General features: G+C 41.8%; 1 protein-coding gene across 4 annotated transcripts in view; it reads left to right on the top strand.

The window, feature by feature from the left end:
• Positions 1-17,965, top strand: part of LOC137346115 (regulator of G-protein signaling 3-like) — a 155,081-nt gene extending 137,116 nt beyond the window's left edge. For 3 of the 4 annotated variants that reach the window (XM_068009426.1, XM_068009427.1, XM_068009425.1), the window contains exons 6-7: positions 9,313-9,479; positions 13,898-17,965. In XM_068009426.1, the coding sequence (XP_067865527.1) occupies positions 9,313-9,479; positions 13,898-14,083 (353 nt within the window). In that variant the 3' untranslated portion in view covers positions 14,084-17,965. The remainder of the gene's footprint in view (positions 1-9,312; positions 9,480-13,897) is intronic. The other variant, XM_068009424.1, reaches the window with a different exon arrangement.
• The last annotated feature ends 1,030 nt before the right edge of the window (positions 17,966-18,995 follow it).

Genomic DNA, 18,995 nt, shown 5'->3' with positions numbered 1-18,995 from the left:
CTCTAATACTCTACATAACTCACTCTCAATCCTCTAATGCTCAATATAACTCACTCCCAAACCTCTAATACTCTGTATAACTCACTCCCAATCCTCTAATGCTCGATATAACTCACTCCCAATCCTCTAATACTCTGTATAACTCACTCCCAATCCTCTAATGCTCTATAAAACTCACTCCCAATCCTCTAATACTCTGTATAACTCGCTCCCAATCCTCTAATACTCTGTATAACTCACTCTCAATCCTCTAATACTCTGTCTAACTCACTCGCAAACCTCTAATATTCTGTATAACTCACTCCCAATCCTCTAATGCTCTATATAACTCACTCCCAATCCTCTAATACTCTGTATAACTCACTCCCAATCCTCTAATGCTCTATATAATTCACTCCCAAACCTCTAATACTCTGTATAACTCGCTCCCAATCCTCTAATGCTCTATATAACTCACTCCCAATCCTCTAATACTCTGTATAACTCACTCCCAATCCTCTAATGCTCTATATAACTCACTCCCATTCCTTTAATACTCTGTATAACTCGCTGCCAATGCTCTAATACTCCACATAACTCACTCTCAATCCTCTAATGCTCAATATAACTCACTCCCAAACCTCTAATACTCTGTATAACTCACTCCCAATCCTCTAATACGCTATATAACTCACTCCCAAACTTCTAATACACTGTATCACTCACTCCCAATCCTCTAATACGCTACATAACTCACTCCCAAACTTCTAATACTCTGTATAACTCGCTCCCAATCCTCTAATACGCGATATAACTCACTCTCAATCCTCTAATATTCTGCATAACTCACTCTCAATCCTCTAATACGCTAAATAACGCACTCCCAAACCAAGAATACTCAATATAACTCACTCCCAAACCTCTAATACTCTACATAACTCACTCCCAAACCTCTAATACTCAATATAACTCACTCCCAAACCTCTAATACTCGACATAACTCACTCCCAAACGTCTAATATTCTGTATAACTCACTCCCAAACCTCTAATACTCGACATAACCCACTCCCAAACGTCTAATATTCTGTATAACTCACTCCCAAACCTCTAATACTCTGTATAACTCGCTCCCAATCCTCTAATACTCAATATAACTCACTCCCAAACCTCTAATATTCTGTACAACTCACTCTCAATCCTCTAATACACAATATAACTCACTCCCAATCCTCTAATACGCTATATAACACACTCCCAAACCTCTAATACACAATATAACTCACTCCCAAACCTCTAATACTCTACATAACTCACTCCCAAACCTCTAATACTCTACATAACTCACTCCCAAACCTCTAATACTGTCTAACTCACTCCCAATTCTCTAATACTGTAGAACTCACTCTTATACCTCTAATACTCTACATAACTCACTCTCAATCCTCTAATACTCTGTATAACTCACTCTCAATCCTCTAATATTCTGTATAACTCGCTCCCAATCCTCTAATACTCTGTGTAACTCACTCCCAAACCTCTAATATTCTGTATAACTCACTCTCAATCCTCTAATACTCAATATAACTCACTCCCAAACCTCTAATACTCTACATAACTCACTCCCAAACCTCTAATACTGTCTAACTCACTCCCAATTCTCTAATACTGTAGAACTCACTCTTATACCTCTAATACTCTACATAACTCACTCTCAATCCTCTAATACTCTGTATAACTCACTCTCAATCCTCTAATATTCTGTATAACTCGCTCCCAATCCTCTAATACTCTGTATAACTCACTCTCAATCCTCTAATATTCTGTATAACTCGCTCCCAATCCTCTAATACTCTGTGTAACTCACTCCCAAACCTCTAATATTCTGTATAACTCACTCTCAATCCTCTAATACTCAATATAACTCACTCCCAAACCTCTAATACTCTGTATAACTCACTCTCAATCCTCTAATACTCTGTATAACTCGCTCCCAATCCTCTAATACTCTGTATAACTCACTCTCAATCCTCTAATACTCTGTCTAACTCACTCGCAAACCTCTAATATTCTGTATAACTCACTCTCAATCCTCTAATACTCTGTATAACTCACTCCCAAACCTCTAATATTCTGTATAACTCACTCCCAAACCTCTAATACTCTGTATAACTCACTCTCAATCCTCTAATACTCTGTATAACTCACTACCATTCCTTTAATACTCTGTATAACTCGCTCCCAATCCTCTAATACTCAATAGAACTCACTCCCAAACCTCTAATATTCGGTATAACTCACTCCCAAACCTCTAATACTCTGTATAACACGCTTCCAATCCTCTAATGCTCTATATAACTCACTCCCATTCCTTTAATACTCTGTATAACTCGCTGCCAATGCTCTAATACTCTACATAACTCACTCTCAATCCTCTAATGCTCAATATAACTCACTCCCAAACCTCTAATACTCTACATAACTCACTCTCAATCCTCTAATGCTCAATATAACTCACTCCCAAACCTCTAACACTCTACATAAATCACTCTCAATCCTCTAATGCTCAATATAACTCACTCCCAAACCTCTAATACTCTGTATAACTCACTCCCAATCCTCTAATACGCTATATAACTCACTCCCAAACTTCTAATACACTGTATAACTCACTCCCAATCCTCTAATACGCTACATAACTCACTCCCAAACTTCTAATACTCTGTATAACTCGCTCCCAATCCTCTAATACGCGATATAACTCACTCTCAATCCTCTAATATTCTGCATAACTCACTCCCAAACCTCTAATACTCAACATAACTCACTCCCAAACCTCAAATACTTGACATAACTCACTCCCAAACGTCTAATATTCTGTACAACTCACTCCCAATGCGCTAATGTTCTACATAACTCACTCTCAATCCTCTAATACTCAATATAACTCACTCCCAATCCTCTAATATTCTGTATAACTCACTCCCAAACCTCTAATACTCTGTATAACTCGCTCCCAATGCTCTAATGTTCTACATAACTCACTCGCAATCCTCTAATACTCAATATAACTCACTCCCAAACCTCTAATACTCAATATAACTCACTCCCAATCCTCTAATACGCTATATAACACACTCCCAAACCTCTAATACTGTATAACTCACTCCCAATTCTCTAATACTGTAGAACTCACTCTTATTCCTCTAATACTCTACATAACTCACTCTCAATCCTCTAATACTCTGTATAACTCACTCTCAATCCTCTAATATTCTGTATAACTCGCTCCCAATCCTCTAATACTCTGTATAACTCACTCCCAAACCTCTAATATTCTGTATAACTCACTCTCAAACCTCTAATACTCAATTTAACTCACTCCCAAACCTCTAATATTCTGTATAACTCTCTCTCAATCCTCTAATACTCTGTATAACTCACTCTCAATCCTCTAATACTCAATATAACTCACTCCCAAACCTCTAATATTCTGTATAACTCTCTCTCAATCCTCTAATACTCTGGATAACTCACTCTCAATCCTCTAATATTCTGTATAACTCACTCCCAAACCTCTAATATTCTGTATAACTCACTCCCAAACCTCTAATATTCTGGATAACTCACTCTCAATCCTCTAATACTCAATATAACTCACTCCCAAACCTCTAATATTCTGTATAACTCACTCTCAATCCTCTAATACTCAATATAACTCACTCCCAAACCTCTAATATTCTGTATAACTCACTCTCAATCCTCTAATACTCAATATAACTCACTCCCAAACCTCTAATATTCTGTATAACTCTCTCTCAATCCTCTAATACTCTGTATAACTCACTCTCAATCCTCTAATATTCTGTATAACTCACTCCCAAACCTCTAATATTCTGTATAACTCACTCCCAAACCTCTAATACTCTACATAACTCACTCTCAATCCTCTAATACTCTGTATAACTCACTCTCAATCCTCTAATATTCTGTATAACTCACTCCCAAACCTCTAATATTCTGTATAACTCACTCCCAAACCTCTAATATTCTGGATAACTCACTCTCAATCCTCTAATACTCTGTATAACTCACTACCATTCCTTTAATACTCTGTATAACTCGCTCCCAATCCTCTAATACTCAATAGAACTCACTCCCAAACCTCTAATATTCAGTATAACTCACTCCCAAACCTCTAATACTCTGTATAACACGCTTCCAATCTTCTAATGCTCTATATAACTCACTCCCATTCCTTTAATACTCTGTATAACTCGCTGCCAATGCTCTAATACTCTACATAACTCACTCTCAATCCTCTAATGCTCAATATAACTCACTCCCAAACCTCTAATACTCTGTATAACTCACTCCCAAACCTCTAATACTCTACATAACTCACTCTCAATCCTCTAATGCTCAATATAACTCACTCCCAATCCTCTAATACTCTGTATAGCTCACTCAAACTTCTAATACTCAATTTAACTCAGTCCCAATCCTCTAATACTCAATATAACTCCCTCCCAAACCTCTAATAATCTGTATAACTAGCTCCCAATCCTCTAATACTCAATATAGCTCACTCCCAAACCTCTAATGCTCTATATAACTCTCACCCAAACCTCTAATATTCTGTGTAACTCACTCCCAAACCTCTAATATTCTGTACAACTCACTCTCAATCCTCTAATATTCAATATAACTCACTCCCAATCCGCTAATTCTCTCTATATCTCACTCCCAAACCTCTAATATTCTGCACAACTCACTCTCAATCCTCTAATTCTCCATATAACTCACTCCCAATCCGTTAATGCTCCATATAACTCACTCCCAAACCTCTAATATTCTGTACAACTCACTCTCAATCCTCTAATACTCAATATAACTCACTCCCAATCCGCTAATGCTCTATATAACTCACTCCCAAACCTCTAATACTCTGTATAACTCACTCCCAAACCTCTAATATTCTGTATAACTCACTCTCAAACCTCTAATACTCAATTTAACTCACTCCCAAACCTCTAATATTCTGTATACCTCACTCCCAAACCTCTAATACTCAATATAACTCACTCCCAAACCTCTAATACTCAATATAACTCACTACCAAACCTCTAATACTCGACATAACTCACTCCCAAACCTCTAATACTCAATATAACACACTCCCAATCCTCTAATACTCTGTATAACTCACTCAAACTTCTAATACTCAAATTAACTCGCTCCCAATCCTCTAAAACTCAATATAACTCAGTCCCAAACCTCTAATACTCAATATAACTCACTCCCAATCCTCTAATGCTCTATATAACTCACTCCCAAACCTCTAATACTCTGTATAACTAGCTCCCAATCCTCTAATACTCTGTATAACTCACTCTCAAACTTCTAATACTCAATATAACTCACTCCCAAACCTCTAATACTGCATATAACTCACTCCCAATCCTCTAATGCTCTATATAACTCACTCCCAATCCTCTAATACTCTGTATAACTCACTTCCAATCCTCTGATATTCTGTATAACTCACTCTCAATCCTCTAATACTCAATATAACTCACTCCCAAACCTCTAATACTCTGTATAACTAGCTCCCAATCCTCTAATACTCTGTATAACTCACTCTCAAACTTCTAATACTCAATATAACTCACTCCCAAACCTCTAATACTGCATATAACTCACTCTTATTCCTCTAATACTCTACATAACTCACTCTCAATCCTCTAATACTGTATAACTCACTCCCAATCCTCTAATACTCAATATAACTCGCTCCCAATCCTCTAATACTCAATATAACTCACTCCCAAACCTCTAATACTCTACATAACTCACTCCCAATCCTCTAATGCTCTATATGACTCACTCCCAATCCTCTCATATTCTGTATAACTCACTCCCAATCCGCTAATGCTCTATATAACTCACTCCCAAACCTCTAATACTCTGTATAACTCACTCCCAAACCTCTAATATTCTGTATAACTCACTCCCAAACCTCTAATACTCTACATAAACTCACTCCCAAACCTCTAATACTCTACATAACTCACTCCCAATCCTCTAATGCTCTATATAACTCACTCCCAATCCTCTAATACTCTGTATAACTCACTTCCAATCCTCTGATATTCTGTATAACTCACTCTCAATCCTCTAATACTCAATATAACTCACTCCCAAACCTCTAATACTCTGTATAACTAGCTCCCAATCCTCTAATACTCTGTATAACTCACTCTCAAACTTCTAATACTCAATATAACTCACTCTCAATCCTCTAATACTGTATAACTCACTCCCAATCCTCTAATACTCAATATAACTCGCTCCCAATCCTCTAATACTCAATATAACTCACTCCCAAACCTCTAATACTCTACATAACTCACTCCCAATCCTCTAATGCTCTATATGACTCACTCCCAATCCTCTCATATTCTGTATAACTCACTCCCAATCCGCTAATGCTCTATATAACTCACTCCCAAACCTCTAATACTCTGTATAACTCACTCCCAAACCTCTAATATTCTGTTTAACTCACTCTCAATCCTCTAATACTCAATATAACTCACTCTTATTCCTCTAATACTCTACATAACTCACTCCCAATCCTCTAATACTCTGTATAACTCACTCTCGATCCTCTAATACTCTGTATAACTCACTCTCAATCCTCTAATACTCAATATAACTCACTCTTATTCCTCTAATACTCTACATAACTCACTCTCAATCCTCTAATACTGTATAACTCACTCCCAATCCTCTAATACTCTGTATAACTCGCTCCCAATCCTCTGATACTCAATATAACTCACTCCCAAACCTCTAATATTCTGTACAACTCACTCTCAATCCTCTAATACTCAATATAACTCACTCCCAATCCGCTAATGCTCTATATAACTCACTCTCAATCTTCTAATACTCAATATAACTCACTCTCGATCCTCTAATACTCTGGATAACTCACTCTCAATCCTCTAATACTCAATGTAACTCACTCTTATTCCTCTAATACTCTACATAACTCACTCCCAATCCTCTAATACTCTGTATAACTCACTCTCGATCCTCTAATACTCTGTATAACTCACTCTCAATCCTCTAATACTCAATATAACTCACTCTTATTCCTCTAATACTCTACATAACTCACTCTCAATCCTCTAATACTGTATAACTCACTCCCAATCCTCTAATACTCAATATAACTCGCTCCCAATCCTCTAATACTCAATATAACTCACTCCCAAACCTCTAATATTCTGCATAACTCACTCCTAATATTCTAATGCTCTATATAACTCACTCTCAATCCTTTAATACTCTGTATAACTCACTCCCAATTCTTTAATACTCTGTTTAACTCACTCCCAATTCTCTAATACTCTGCATAACACACTCCCAATCCTCTAATACTCTGTATATCTCAATCCTAATCCTCTAATACTCCTAATAACTCACACGTAATCCTTTAATACTCAGTATAACTTACTCCTGATCCTCTAATACTCTGCATAACTCACTCTCAATCCTCTAATACTCTGTATAACTCACTCTCAATCCTCTAATACTCTGTATATCTCAATCCCAATCCTCTAATACTCCTAATAACTCACACGTAATCCTTTAATACTCAGTATAACTTACTCCTGATCCTCTAATACTCTGCATAACTCACTCTCAATCCTCTAATACTCTGTATAACTCACACCCATTCCTCTAATACTCTATGCAACTTTTTCCCTATCCTCTAATCCTCTGTATGTCTATTGAGTGCTGAAAACAGGCACATGGGATCGGCTGTTGCCAGGTTACAGGTGTTGAGGAAAATGGCGCATTCTAGGAGTACCCATTGAAAATCCTGAGATTTCAGAGCTCTATCACGAGTGAATCTTAATTTTACTTAACAATCCCATCTCTTGCAATGAATTTTCTAGAGTCGTCATGTCTGCCACTGTAGTCAATGTTTTAATGCAGGAAGTGCAGCCAATTTGTGTGCAGGAAGATCCCACAAACAGCAATGTGATCATGACCAGATAATCTCTTTTTGTGATGTTGTTTGAGGGGTAAATATGGGCCAGGACACCGGGGAGAACTCCCTGCTCTCCTTTGAAATAGTGTCATGGGATCATTCACACCGGTTAGCCAGTGATGTCCTAGCTACAAGAACCTGGTTTAATCTAAATTCGCTAACTGCCACCTAACAGTCTCCTCCCAAGTGAAGTGATGGGAAGAACATTTATCACTCTCTCAAGAAGAAGATTGAGGGACAACGTTATAGAGAGCTTTAAAATTAGGGTAGACATAGGCAAAATATTTCCACTTATGGGGACGGTAAGATAGTCACTAATCAATCAACATAATGTAGTCACTCATCGATCAATATAAGATACTCACTAATTAATCCAAACAAGAATTCAGGAGAAACTCCTTAACCCAGAGAGTGATTAGAATGTGGAACTTGCTACCACACAGAGTGCTTGAGGCAAATGGCACCAGTTCATTGAAGGGGGAAATTGTATAAAAACTTTTTTTTGATTTTTTTTCATGGGATGTGGGTGTCACTGGCAAGGCCAGCATTTGTTGCAGATCCCTAATTGCCCTTGACAACGGAGTGACTTGTTAGACCATTTCAGAGGGCAGTTAAGAGTGAACCACATTACTGTGAGTCTGGAGTCACATGTAGGCCAGACCAGGTAAGGACGGCAGATTTCCTTCCCTAAAGGACATTAGTGAACCAGATGGGTTTTTACAACAATCGATGATAATTTCATAGCACCATTACTTTCTGGCTTTCAATTTCAGATTTTTTTTTTTATTAACTAATTCATTGAATTTAAAGCTGCCTTGGTGGGATTTGAACCCATGTCCCCAGAGCATTAGCCTGGGCCTCTGAATTACTAGCTCAGTGACATTACCACTACCCCAGCATAAACAGTGACGTAGACTAGGTGGGCTGAATGGCCTGTTTCTGTGCTGTACATTCTATGTAAAAATTCTAGTAAATCCTCAGATACCACATGTTGAAACAGTATCCACCATTTGTTTTCCAGTGGTTGGGGGTTAGGTGGGCCTGTTTTCACCTTTATCAACTCGGGCAGTGAACTGGCGATGCTCATTATCGAACCCATTCGGTTTTTATTCCCACTGATCTGAATATCTGGAGGGTTCCACAATGGGTGAAACATCTGCTTCACCCATTTACTGCATGAAAGTTGAAGCTGAAAGTGACCCTTTCCCTGGTGTCTTCAAACACTGTGCAGACGAGAGATCCACGTTACCTGCTCTGATTCCATTAACAGATGGCCTGATTGCGTTCAAGGGCTTCCTACGTACTGAGTTCAGTGACGAGAACATTGAGTTCTGGCAGGCGTGCGAGGACTACAGGAGGACCAAGTCCAACTCCAAACTCACATCCAAGGCCAAGAGGATCTTTGAGGAGTTCATTGCTACCCAGGCCCCAAGGGAGGTAAGGATGGGGATGGTTCCCAAACAATCAGCTCCCACTGGGACCCAAACCTTTTGCTTTTCCCGCCCAAATTCCAAGAAGCGATAATGACAGGATTGTGTGTCGGGAATTACAGAGGCAGAAATGTATCTCAGTGATAGATATCGCCAAACTTTCCTCCCCCATATCAGCTCCACATGTCAGCCACCATCTCTTCTCAACAATCACTTGCACTTATACAAGTAAAATGTCCCAAGGCATTTCGCAAGAGCATTATCAGACAGAATTGGTCAACAGAATTTGACACCAAGCCACATGAAGAGATATAATGGAGGATGAGACTTGTGAGTTAATAGAGGGGAACACAGAAATGGTGGAGACACTAAATCAGTATTTTGCCTCAGTTTTCACAGTGGAGGATACTCGTACCATCCCGATAGTAACAGGTAATGCAGGGGTTATAGACAGGGAGGAACTTAGAACAATCATCATCACTAGGGAAAAAGTACTGAGAAAACTATTGGGATTGAAGGCAGAGAAGCCCCCAGGGTCTGATGGCTTACATCCCAGGGTCTTAAAGGAAGTGGCAGCGGAGATAGTGGATCCATTGGTTATAATATTCCAAAATTCTCTGGATGCGGGAAAGGTTCCAGTAGATTGGAAAAAAGCTAATATTCAATATCCCTTATTTAAAAAGGGAGGGAGGCAGAAAGTAGGAAACTATAGACCAGTTAGTTTAACGTCTGTCGTTGGGAAATTGTTAGAATCCATTATTAAGGAAGTAATAACAGGACAATTAGAAAGTCAAAACACAACCCATCAGATTCAGCATGGTTTTATGAAGGGCAAATCGTGTTTGACTAATTTGCTAGAGTTCTTCGAAGTTGTGACAAGCAAAGTGGATAATGGAGATCCTATAGATGGACTTCCAAAAGGCATTTAATAAGGTGCCACACAAAAAAATTAATACACAAGGTAAGATCACATGGGGTCAGGGGTAATTTATTAGCTTGGACAGAGGACTGACTAACCAACAGAAAACAGAGAGTCGGGATAAATGGGACTTTTTCTGGTTGGCAAGATGTAACTAGTGGGGTGCCACAGGGTTCGGTCCTCAGGCCCCAACTATTTACAATCTATATTAATGACTTGGATGCAGGGATAGAAGGTACTATAGCCAAATTTGCAGATGACATTGAAATAGGTGGGATAATAAGTTGCAATAAAGAAATAAGAAATTTACAAATGGATATGGATAGGTCAGGTCAATGGGCCAAAATTTGGCAGATGGAGTTTAACATGGATAAGTGTGAGGTTATCCATTTTGGTCGGAAGAATAGAAAGGCAAATTATTATCTAAATGGAGAGAAACTTCAGAGTGCTTCGGTGCAGAGGGATCTGGGTGTCCTCGTGCATGAATCGCAGAAAACTAGTATGCAGGTACAGCAGGTAATAAGGAAGGCAAATGGAATTTTGGCATGTATTGCTAAAGGAATAGAGTATAAAAGTAGGGAAGTGTTGCTGCAACTATACAAGGCATTAGTGAGACCGCACCTGGAGTATTGCGTACAGTTTTGGTCCCCTTACTTGAGGAGGAATGCAGTTGCATTGGAGGCAGTTCAGAGGAGGTTCACTAGATTGATTCCAGGGATGAGGGGTTTGTCTTACGAAGAGAGATTGAGCAGTTTAGGCCTTTGCTGTCTAGAGTTAAGAAGAATGAGAGGAGATCTAATTGAGGTATATGAGATGATTAAGCGATTGACAAAGTAGATGTAGAGAGGATGTTTCCTCTTGTGGGGCAATCTAGAATGAGAGGTCATAGTTTTAGGATGAGAGGTAGCAGATATTAAACAGAGATGAGGAGAAATTATTTCTCTCAAAGGGTCGTGAATCTGTGAATTCACTACCCCAGAGTGCGGTGGATGCCGGGACATTGAGTAAATTTAAGGAGGAGATAGACAGATTTTTAATTAGAAATGGGTTGAAGGGTTATGGAGAACGGGCAGGAATGTTGAGGCCATGATGGTATTGAATGGCGGAGCAGGCTCGAGGGGCTAACTTGCCTACTCCTGCTCCTAGTTCTTATGTTCATATGTAAACAAAAGCTTGGCCAAAGAGGTAGGTTTTAAGAACGTAAGACAAGAAATAGGAGCAGGAGTAGAACACATGGCCCATCGAGCCTGCTCTTCCATACAAAATAGCTGATTTTAGGATTCAATTCCACTTTCTCACCTGCTCACCATATCCCTTGATTCCCTGAGAGGCAAAAAAATCTGTCTATCTCAGCCGTAATTATATTCAATGATGGAGCATCCGCAACCTTTGGGGTAGAGAATTCCAAAGATTCACAACCCTTTGTGAAGAAGTTTCTTCTCATCTCAGCCCAAAATGATCAGCCCCTTATCCTGAGACTGTGCCCCCCATGTTTTAGATTCCCCGACCAGCGGAAACAATCTCTCAGTGTCTAGCCTATCCAGCCCCTTCAGAATCTTATATGTTTCAATGTGATCATCTCTCATTCTTCTAAACTCCAGAGAATATAAGCCCAAATTTACTTAGTCTATTTTGAAGGTGGGAGGGAGAACACAGGGAATTACAGACCTGTTAGCCTTGCATCGGTTGTTGGGAAAATACTAGAATCTATTCTAAAGGATGTGATAAATGGACACTTGGATAATAATGATCTGATTGGGCAGAGTCAACATGGATTTATGAATGAGAAATCTTCTTTGACGAACCTGTTGGAGTTTTTTGTGGATGTTACGAACAGAATTGATAAAGGAGACGTGGTATACTTGGATTTTCAGAAGGCTTTTGATAAAGTCTCGCACAGGAAGTTAGTTAGCAAAATTAAAGCACATGGGATAGGAGGTAATGTGCTGGAATGCATTAAGGATTGGTTAACAGGCAGAAAGTAGAGAGTAGGATTAAACGGGTCATTCTCGCGTTGGCAGACTGTGACGAGTGAGGTCCTGCAAGGATCAGTACTTGGGCCCCAGCTGTTCATAATATATATCAATGATTTGGATGTGGGGACCAAGTTCGCGGATGACACAAAACTAGGTGGGAATGTCTGTTGTGAGGAAGATGCAAAGCGGCTTCAAGGGGATTTGGACAAACTTAGTGAGTAGGCAAGAACATGGCAGATGGAATAAAATGTGGGAAAATGTGAGGTTATCCAGTTTGGTAGGAGGAATAAATGTGCAGAGTATTTCTTAAATGGTAAGAAATTAGAAAGTGTAGATGTACAAAGGGACCTGGGTGTCCTTGTCAATAAGTCACTGAAAGCTAACATGCAGGTGCAGCAAGCAATTAAGAAGGCTAATGGTATGTTAGCCTTTATCACAAGAGGATTTGAGTACAGGAGTAGTGAAGTCTTGCTTCAATTGTATAGAACCTTGGTTAGACCGCACCTGTGGTACTGTGTGCAGTTTTGGTCCCCTTACCTTAGGAAGGATATTATTGCCATAGAGGGAGTGCAATGAAGGTTCACCAGACTTGTTCCCGGGATGGCAGGACTGTCCTATGAAGAGAGATTGGGGAAACTGGGCCTGTATTCTCTGGAGTTTCGAAAAATGAGAGGTGATCTCATTGAAACCTACAAAATGCTAAAAAGGATAGACAGGGTAGATGCAGCTGAGATGTTTCCCCTGGTTGGGGCATCTAGAACTAGGGGACACAATTTCGAAATGAGGGGGGAACCACTTAGGACAGAGATGAGGAGAAATTTCTTTATTCAGAGGGTTGTGAATCCTTGGAATTCTCTACCCCAGAGGGCTGTGGAAGCTCAGTCATTGAGTATGTTTAAAGCAGTGATTTACAGATTTCTAAATACCAATGACATAAAGGGATACGGGGATAGTGTGAGAAAAAGGTATCGAAATGGATGATCAGCCACGATCGTATTGAATGACAGAGACTCGAGGGGTTGAATGGCCTACTCCTGCTCCGATGTTCCTATGTTCCTATGTTCATGGTCTCTCATCATAGGACAACCCTCTCATCCCAGGAACCAATTTAGTGAACCTTCTCTGAACCACCTTCAAGGCAAGTATATCCTTCCTTAAATAGGGTGAGTTTAAGGTGCATTTTGAAGAAGGAGAGAGAGGTGGAGAATTAGAGAGATTTTAGGATGAAATTTCAGCAATTAGGGTCCTGGTAGCTGAAGGAGCAAAAACATTATCACAGACCAGCTGGGCTGAATGGCCTATTTCAATGCTGTAATTCTGAAGTTACCTTTTGATTAGAATCAGACAAGGGTCCCCCTCCATCGGCACCCGTGCAGGGGGGCTCTGCAGAGGGGGTAGTGGGGGCAGGATTGACGGGGAGCATATTATGGCATCGTGCCAACCCCACCTCTTCTGGAGGGGAAGCAGAGTTTGGTAACATACAAATTTGACATCCTTTTCTGATTGTGTTCTCTTTCTCTCTTTCCCCAGGTCAACCTAGACTCACACACAAGGGAGGTGACCACCAGTAACATCCAGAGCCCCACCCGCTCGACCTTTGACCTGGCTCAGAAGCGGATCTTCGGCCTCATGGAGAAGGACTCCTACCCACGGTTCCTCCGCTCCGAGTTCTACCTGGACTTGACGAACCCAAAGCAGTTGAACGGAGTTGTGTAGGGAGTGGGGGAGGTGGGAGGGAAGATTCAGAATGCCCCTCTTCGACCACTCGCCCCAGTTTGCATGCCCCCGACACCTACTCCGGGCCCCTTCGGGATAAAACCTCAGGCATGTCCTCTTCCATGTGTTCCCAGATCCATGAACAGAATTGACGGAAATATTCGCAACCAGGGGTGACTATCGGTAACGACCGGTCGCAAACAGGACTGTGGCCAAGGAGATCGTCCATTTTTTCTTTTTATCGTTGACACGGTGACCTTATTGTGCCATGCATGTCTATTTTCTCTGACTATCCAAGATGGCCGAGAGCTGAAGGAGCTGAGGACAGGGATATCTGACGCTTTGCTGTGCCAAGATCCCATTTATTTATTGTTTCCCTGCCATGGTGGGTGGACGCAGCAAACACTTTGAGAAAGGCCAACGTACCTTTACACACTCTGACCTGGATCGGAGCCAGGCAGAGCTGGTGGATTTCGAATTTGTTCTCAATGAGAGTTCCATTGGCATTGTAGGATTACTTTTACCTCTTTTCTCTACTTGGACTGAGACTGTCTCACTATGTACACTTTAAGTTCCCTTGAGTTTTATTGTGTTTTATTTATTGTATTCCGACTATCCAGCATTTTCTTGTCCATTCCTTTCTCCGCTCCAGCCTTCCCACTCTCCTCCCCGCTCCTCGTGCCGGAGTATGGCTCAATGGTTAAAACTGCATGGAGGCTCATTATGTGTGTGAGCCAGGAAAGTGAGGGGGTAAGGCTATCCAACTGCTGTAGGCATCACGGCCCTGCCTGATCCTGTCCTCACCCGAAGACACATGGTAAACTGACCCACATGTTTTAACGCCCTGCCCTGCCTTCCCCGACGGTTGACTAAACTTGAAAGTTCACCCCACACTTACGCTGGCGAACAGTCAGGAGTTGAGTGACTGGTTCATTTCCTCCTTCCTCCCAGTCTGCGGACACTATGCCCAATTCTAGCGCACCTGTCGCAACCTCAGCTGAGAGCATTAACTTCACACGGGTGGGGAAATTCAACCTGGGATCTTCCCATTTTTATATGAGCTCAGTTTTCTCCCAGGCAGTGCACTTAAGTCACTGAGCCGTCGCAGTGCTGTCAGCTGTAGGTTGACCAGCATCTGGGGATGGTTTGGAGATGAATTTGAAGGAGGTTTCTTCTTGAACGCTATCAGAAGCTTGGAACAAACCATCCTTGAGAATCCATAGCCACGAACAAGGGCAGGAACATTCAACTTCTAATATTTGCTATCACCTACTCTCAGACTCCACATTGAAGGACTTTAGACTCAGGTTGGATCCAGGACTCAGCCTACAAGTCTCCTGGTATCGGCCAAGAAACAAGAATATATGTGTTCCAGTAGATCTGCAGGAATATTCCATTCCATACTTACACATTTCTAAATAGGCTGAGTCACCACTATCAGACATAGTTTTACCCTTCACCTCACTCTCCAGAGTTACTGGGAAGATCCCTCATCCAACTCTTCTTCTGGTAGACCATAGACAAAGCAAATATAAGTGGAAGTGAAAAGAGCCTTTGGGTTTTCAGCAGATATCAGAATGCACTATAGGTGTGAGGGTCAGCAATAACAGGGTCAGAGCTAATTTGATCCAGAGAACTAAACAATTGGGTTCGCAATCACAATCTCAATCCCATTCACATTCCCAATCCCATTCCCAATCTCAATCACTTTCACAATCTCAATCCCATTCACATTCTCAATCCCATTCCCAATCTCAATCTCAGTCACAATCTCAATCCTATTCATATTCCCAATCCCATTCACATTCCCAATCTCAATCTCATTCACAATTTCAATCCCATTCACATTCCCAATCCCATTCCCATCTCATTCCATTCACAATCTCAATCTCATTCACATTCCCAACCCCATTAATTCACATGCCCAATCCAATTCACATTCTCAATCCTGTCCACAGTTCTAATCCATTCACATTCCCAATTTCCAATCCGATTCCTAATCCCATTCACATTCCCAATCCATTCACATCCTCCATTCAATTCACATTCCCATTCCTGTCCACAGTCCCAGTTCCATTCATATTTCCAATATATTCACATTTCCAATCCTGTCCACAATCCCATTCACATTTCCAATCCGTATCACAATTCCAATACAATTCACATTCCCAATCCCATTCACATTCCCAATTCAATTCACATTTACGATCTTACTCACATAAGCAATCCCATTCACATCCCAATTCAATTCATGTTCTCAATCCCACTCACGTTCCCAGTCCCATTCATGCTTCCAATCCCATTCACATTCCAATTCCATTCACCTTCCCAATTCTATTCACATTTCCAATCCCATTCACGTTCCCAATCTCATTGTAATATGAAACTGAAGGGCTGATTTTAACCTTTCCACCCTGTGGAAGCGGGATTGGGTTGATGCCTTATTTCCAGTCATGTTCACACCCGCCACTCTTTTAACCGAGGTTTTCGGCAGGGATCATGGCCGTTCACCTCAGGGACCTCATTGGGATCTAAATGTCACGGTCTCATGCCATCATGGCGATGGCAGTCAGTACACAAGCTGCCTGTGTAGCAGGCTAGTGCCACCCTGGATCTCCCCTGCTCTGGGCTTCCACTTCCCCCTTCCCTGACTGATATCCTCCAAATGCCCATCTGCACTCCCCACCACCCCCATCCCAACTGCTCACCCAAAGCCGGGGTCTGTTCCCTCTGATCCCTGGTCATGGCCGCCTGTTGCCTGGTATCCCACTGCCTCCCATTGGCCAAGGTAGCAATTCCCACCAGCTTTGGGCAGGTGGGCTGTGTTGGTTCGTTTAAATGAGGCCCGGGAGTTAAAATCAGCCCCTACGTGATGCACTTACTGCCCTAAGTTAAAATCAGGCCTAAAGATTCAGAATTCCCCATTGAAGCCAGTCTTTGCTGGAGGCATGTTGATAAATTCTAATTGGCATCAAAGGAGGGAGCATTAACCTGGCCTGAGATGAGTTTACAGTACGATGTCTGCACTAATGTCCTTGTATATTAAAAATATAAAATAAAAATGCACAGATTCATTCGAACAAAGTCGAATACTGAGTTATCACAACATCAGTGTATCAATGGCTCGCCAATAAACAAACCATGAAGAATGGTTAGTCAATTATTATTCGTTCTCGGGGATGTGGGCATCACTGGCAAAGCTGGCATTTATGCCCCATCACCAGTTGGCAATACAACCGAGTGGCTTTCTTGGCAGTTAGGAGTCGGCCACATTGGGGTTGTGGGACTGGAGTGATATAGGCCGGATCGGATAAGGACAGCAGGTTTCCTTCCCTAAAGGCCAGTGGGGCTGATTGTTAGTGCACTAACACACATTGAGTCGGCAGTGAGTTCCCTATCTTGGCTGAGTTGTAATAAGGGGTGAACTGGTAAACTGTCCTGCAGTAGCCTGCAGGCAGAGGCTTTGTTGATCAGTGTGGTACTTGGGTCAGTTTGGGGCTTTGCGCATCACCGTACACACTAACACACAGTGACCACCTCCCCCTCCTTTCCACACAACCCCTTTGGAGTGTCCTTGTTTGGGACAAGCTTGGAAATATTAAAGATAAAATTTGTCCCGGACTTTAGCACTAAACAGGCTTTTTATACTTCCCTTCCAGTTATCCAGTTCTACGGAACTCGGTGGGAAATATAACTAGCCTCTTCTGTGACGGCGCACATTTCGTATTACAACCCAAGGGAATTTTTACACTATCGTGTCACGGTGCTATCACGCGTTGGAAAAGCAACCTGGGTGGCAGGCAGCCAGAGGAATTTGGAGGTGTGATCGTCCCTCTCGTGTCACAGCACTGTTTCATGTAAGCCTGCTGGACTGCTCCGGGTATACGGGAGAAGATCCTTATCCCTCTGGGAGCTGACTGGGAAATCAGGGCCTGCTTGGGTGTCGGGGGTGGGACGGGGTGGCGGAGGTGGGAGGGGAATGGGTCACTCAAGAATGTTTATTGAAAGGTGCAAGGCCTGTGCTACAATAAGTCCTTCAGTGAGGTAAAGCCACATTAGAAATTAATGGGCACCACTCACGTGGAAGAAACAGAACCAGGAAAGAATTTACAGAAACCACATCAAAGCACCTGACTTTCGAGAAACAAATTGAATCCAAACTGTCTGCTCATCTTTCGGATTCACCCTGTATGTCTCCAATGGCAACAGGCCAAGACTGTATCCAGAACTCCCATGAAAGACCTTTGAGCGAATTACCTCATTCTCCACTGCCTTGAACGAAAATTGTCTCAGTGGCACGCTCTCACTTTCTCCTTTGCTTAATAGTAACTTTAATCTGTAGTGAGCAGGGTTTATTTAATTTTTTTGTTACTCATTCTTGGGATGTGGGCGTCGCTGGCCAGGCCAGCATTTATTGCCCATCCCTAATTGCCCTTGAGAAGGTGGTGGTGAGCTGCCTTCTTGAACCACAGCAGTCCATGTGGGGTAGGTACACCCACAGTGCTGTTAGGAAGGGAGTTCCAGGATTTTGACCCAGCGACAGTGAAGGAACGGCGATATAGTTCCAAGTCAGGATGGTGTGTGGTTTGGAGGGGAACTTGCAGGTGGTGGTGTTCCCATGCATCTGCTGCCCTTGACCTTCTAAGTGGTAGAGGTCATGGGTTTGGAAGGTGCTGTCTAAGGAGCCTTGGTACGTTGCTGCAGGGCATCTTGTAGATGGTACACACTGCTGCCACTGTGCGTCGGTGGTGGAGGGAGTGAATGTTGAAGGTGGTGGTTGGGGTGCCGATCAATCAGAGATGTCTCTGAAGCAGTAAGTTGCAGTTTCAAGCCCCACTCCAGGGACTTACCCCATCATCCAGGCCGGCACTCCTAGTGCAGCACTGTCAGAGGTGCTCTCTTTCAGGTCAGA

Source organism: Heterodontus francisci, chromosome 29 (genome assembly GCF_036365525.1).
Source record: "Heterodontus francisci isolate sHetFra1 chromosome 29, sHetFra1.hap1, whole genome shotgun sequence".
Classification (NCBI taxonomy): Eukaryota; Metazoa; Chordata; class Chondrichthyes; order Heterodontiformes; family Heterodontidae; genus Heterodontus; species Heterodontus francisci.
The sequence above is the reverse complement of the archived record's forward strand: the minus strand, read 5'-3'. Positions and strand labels throughout refer to the sequence as shown.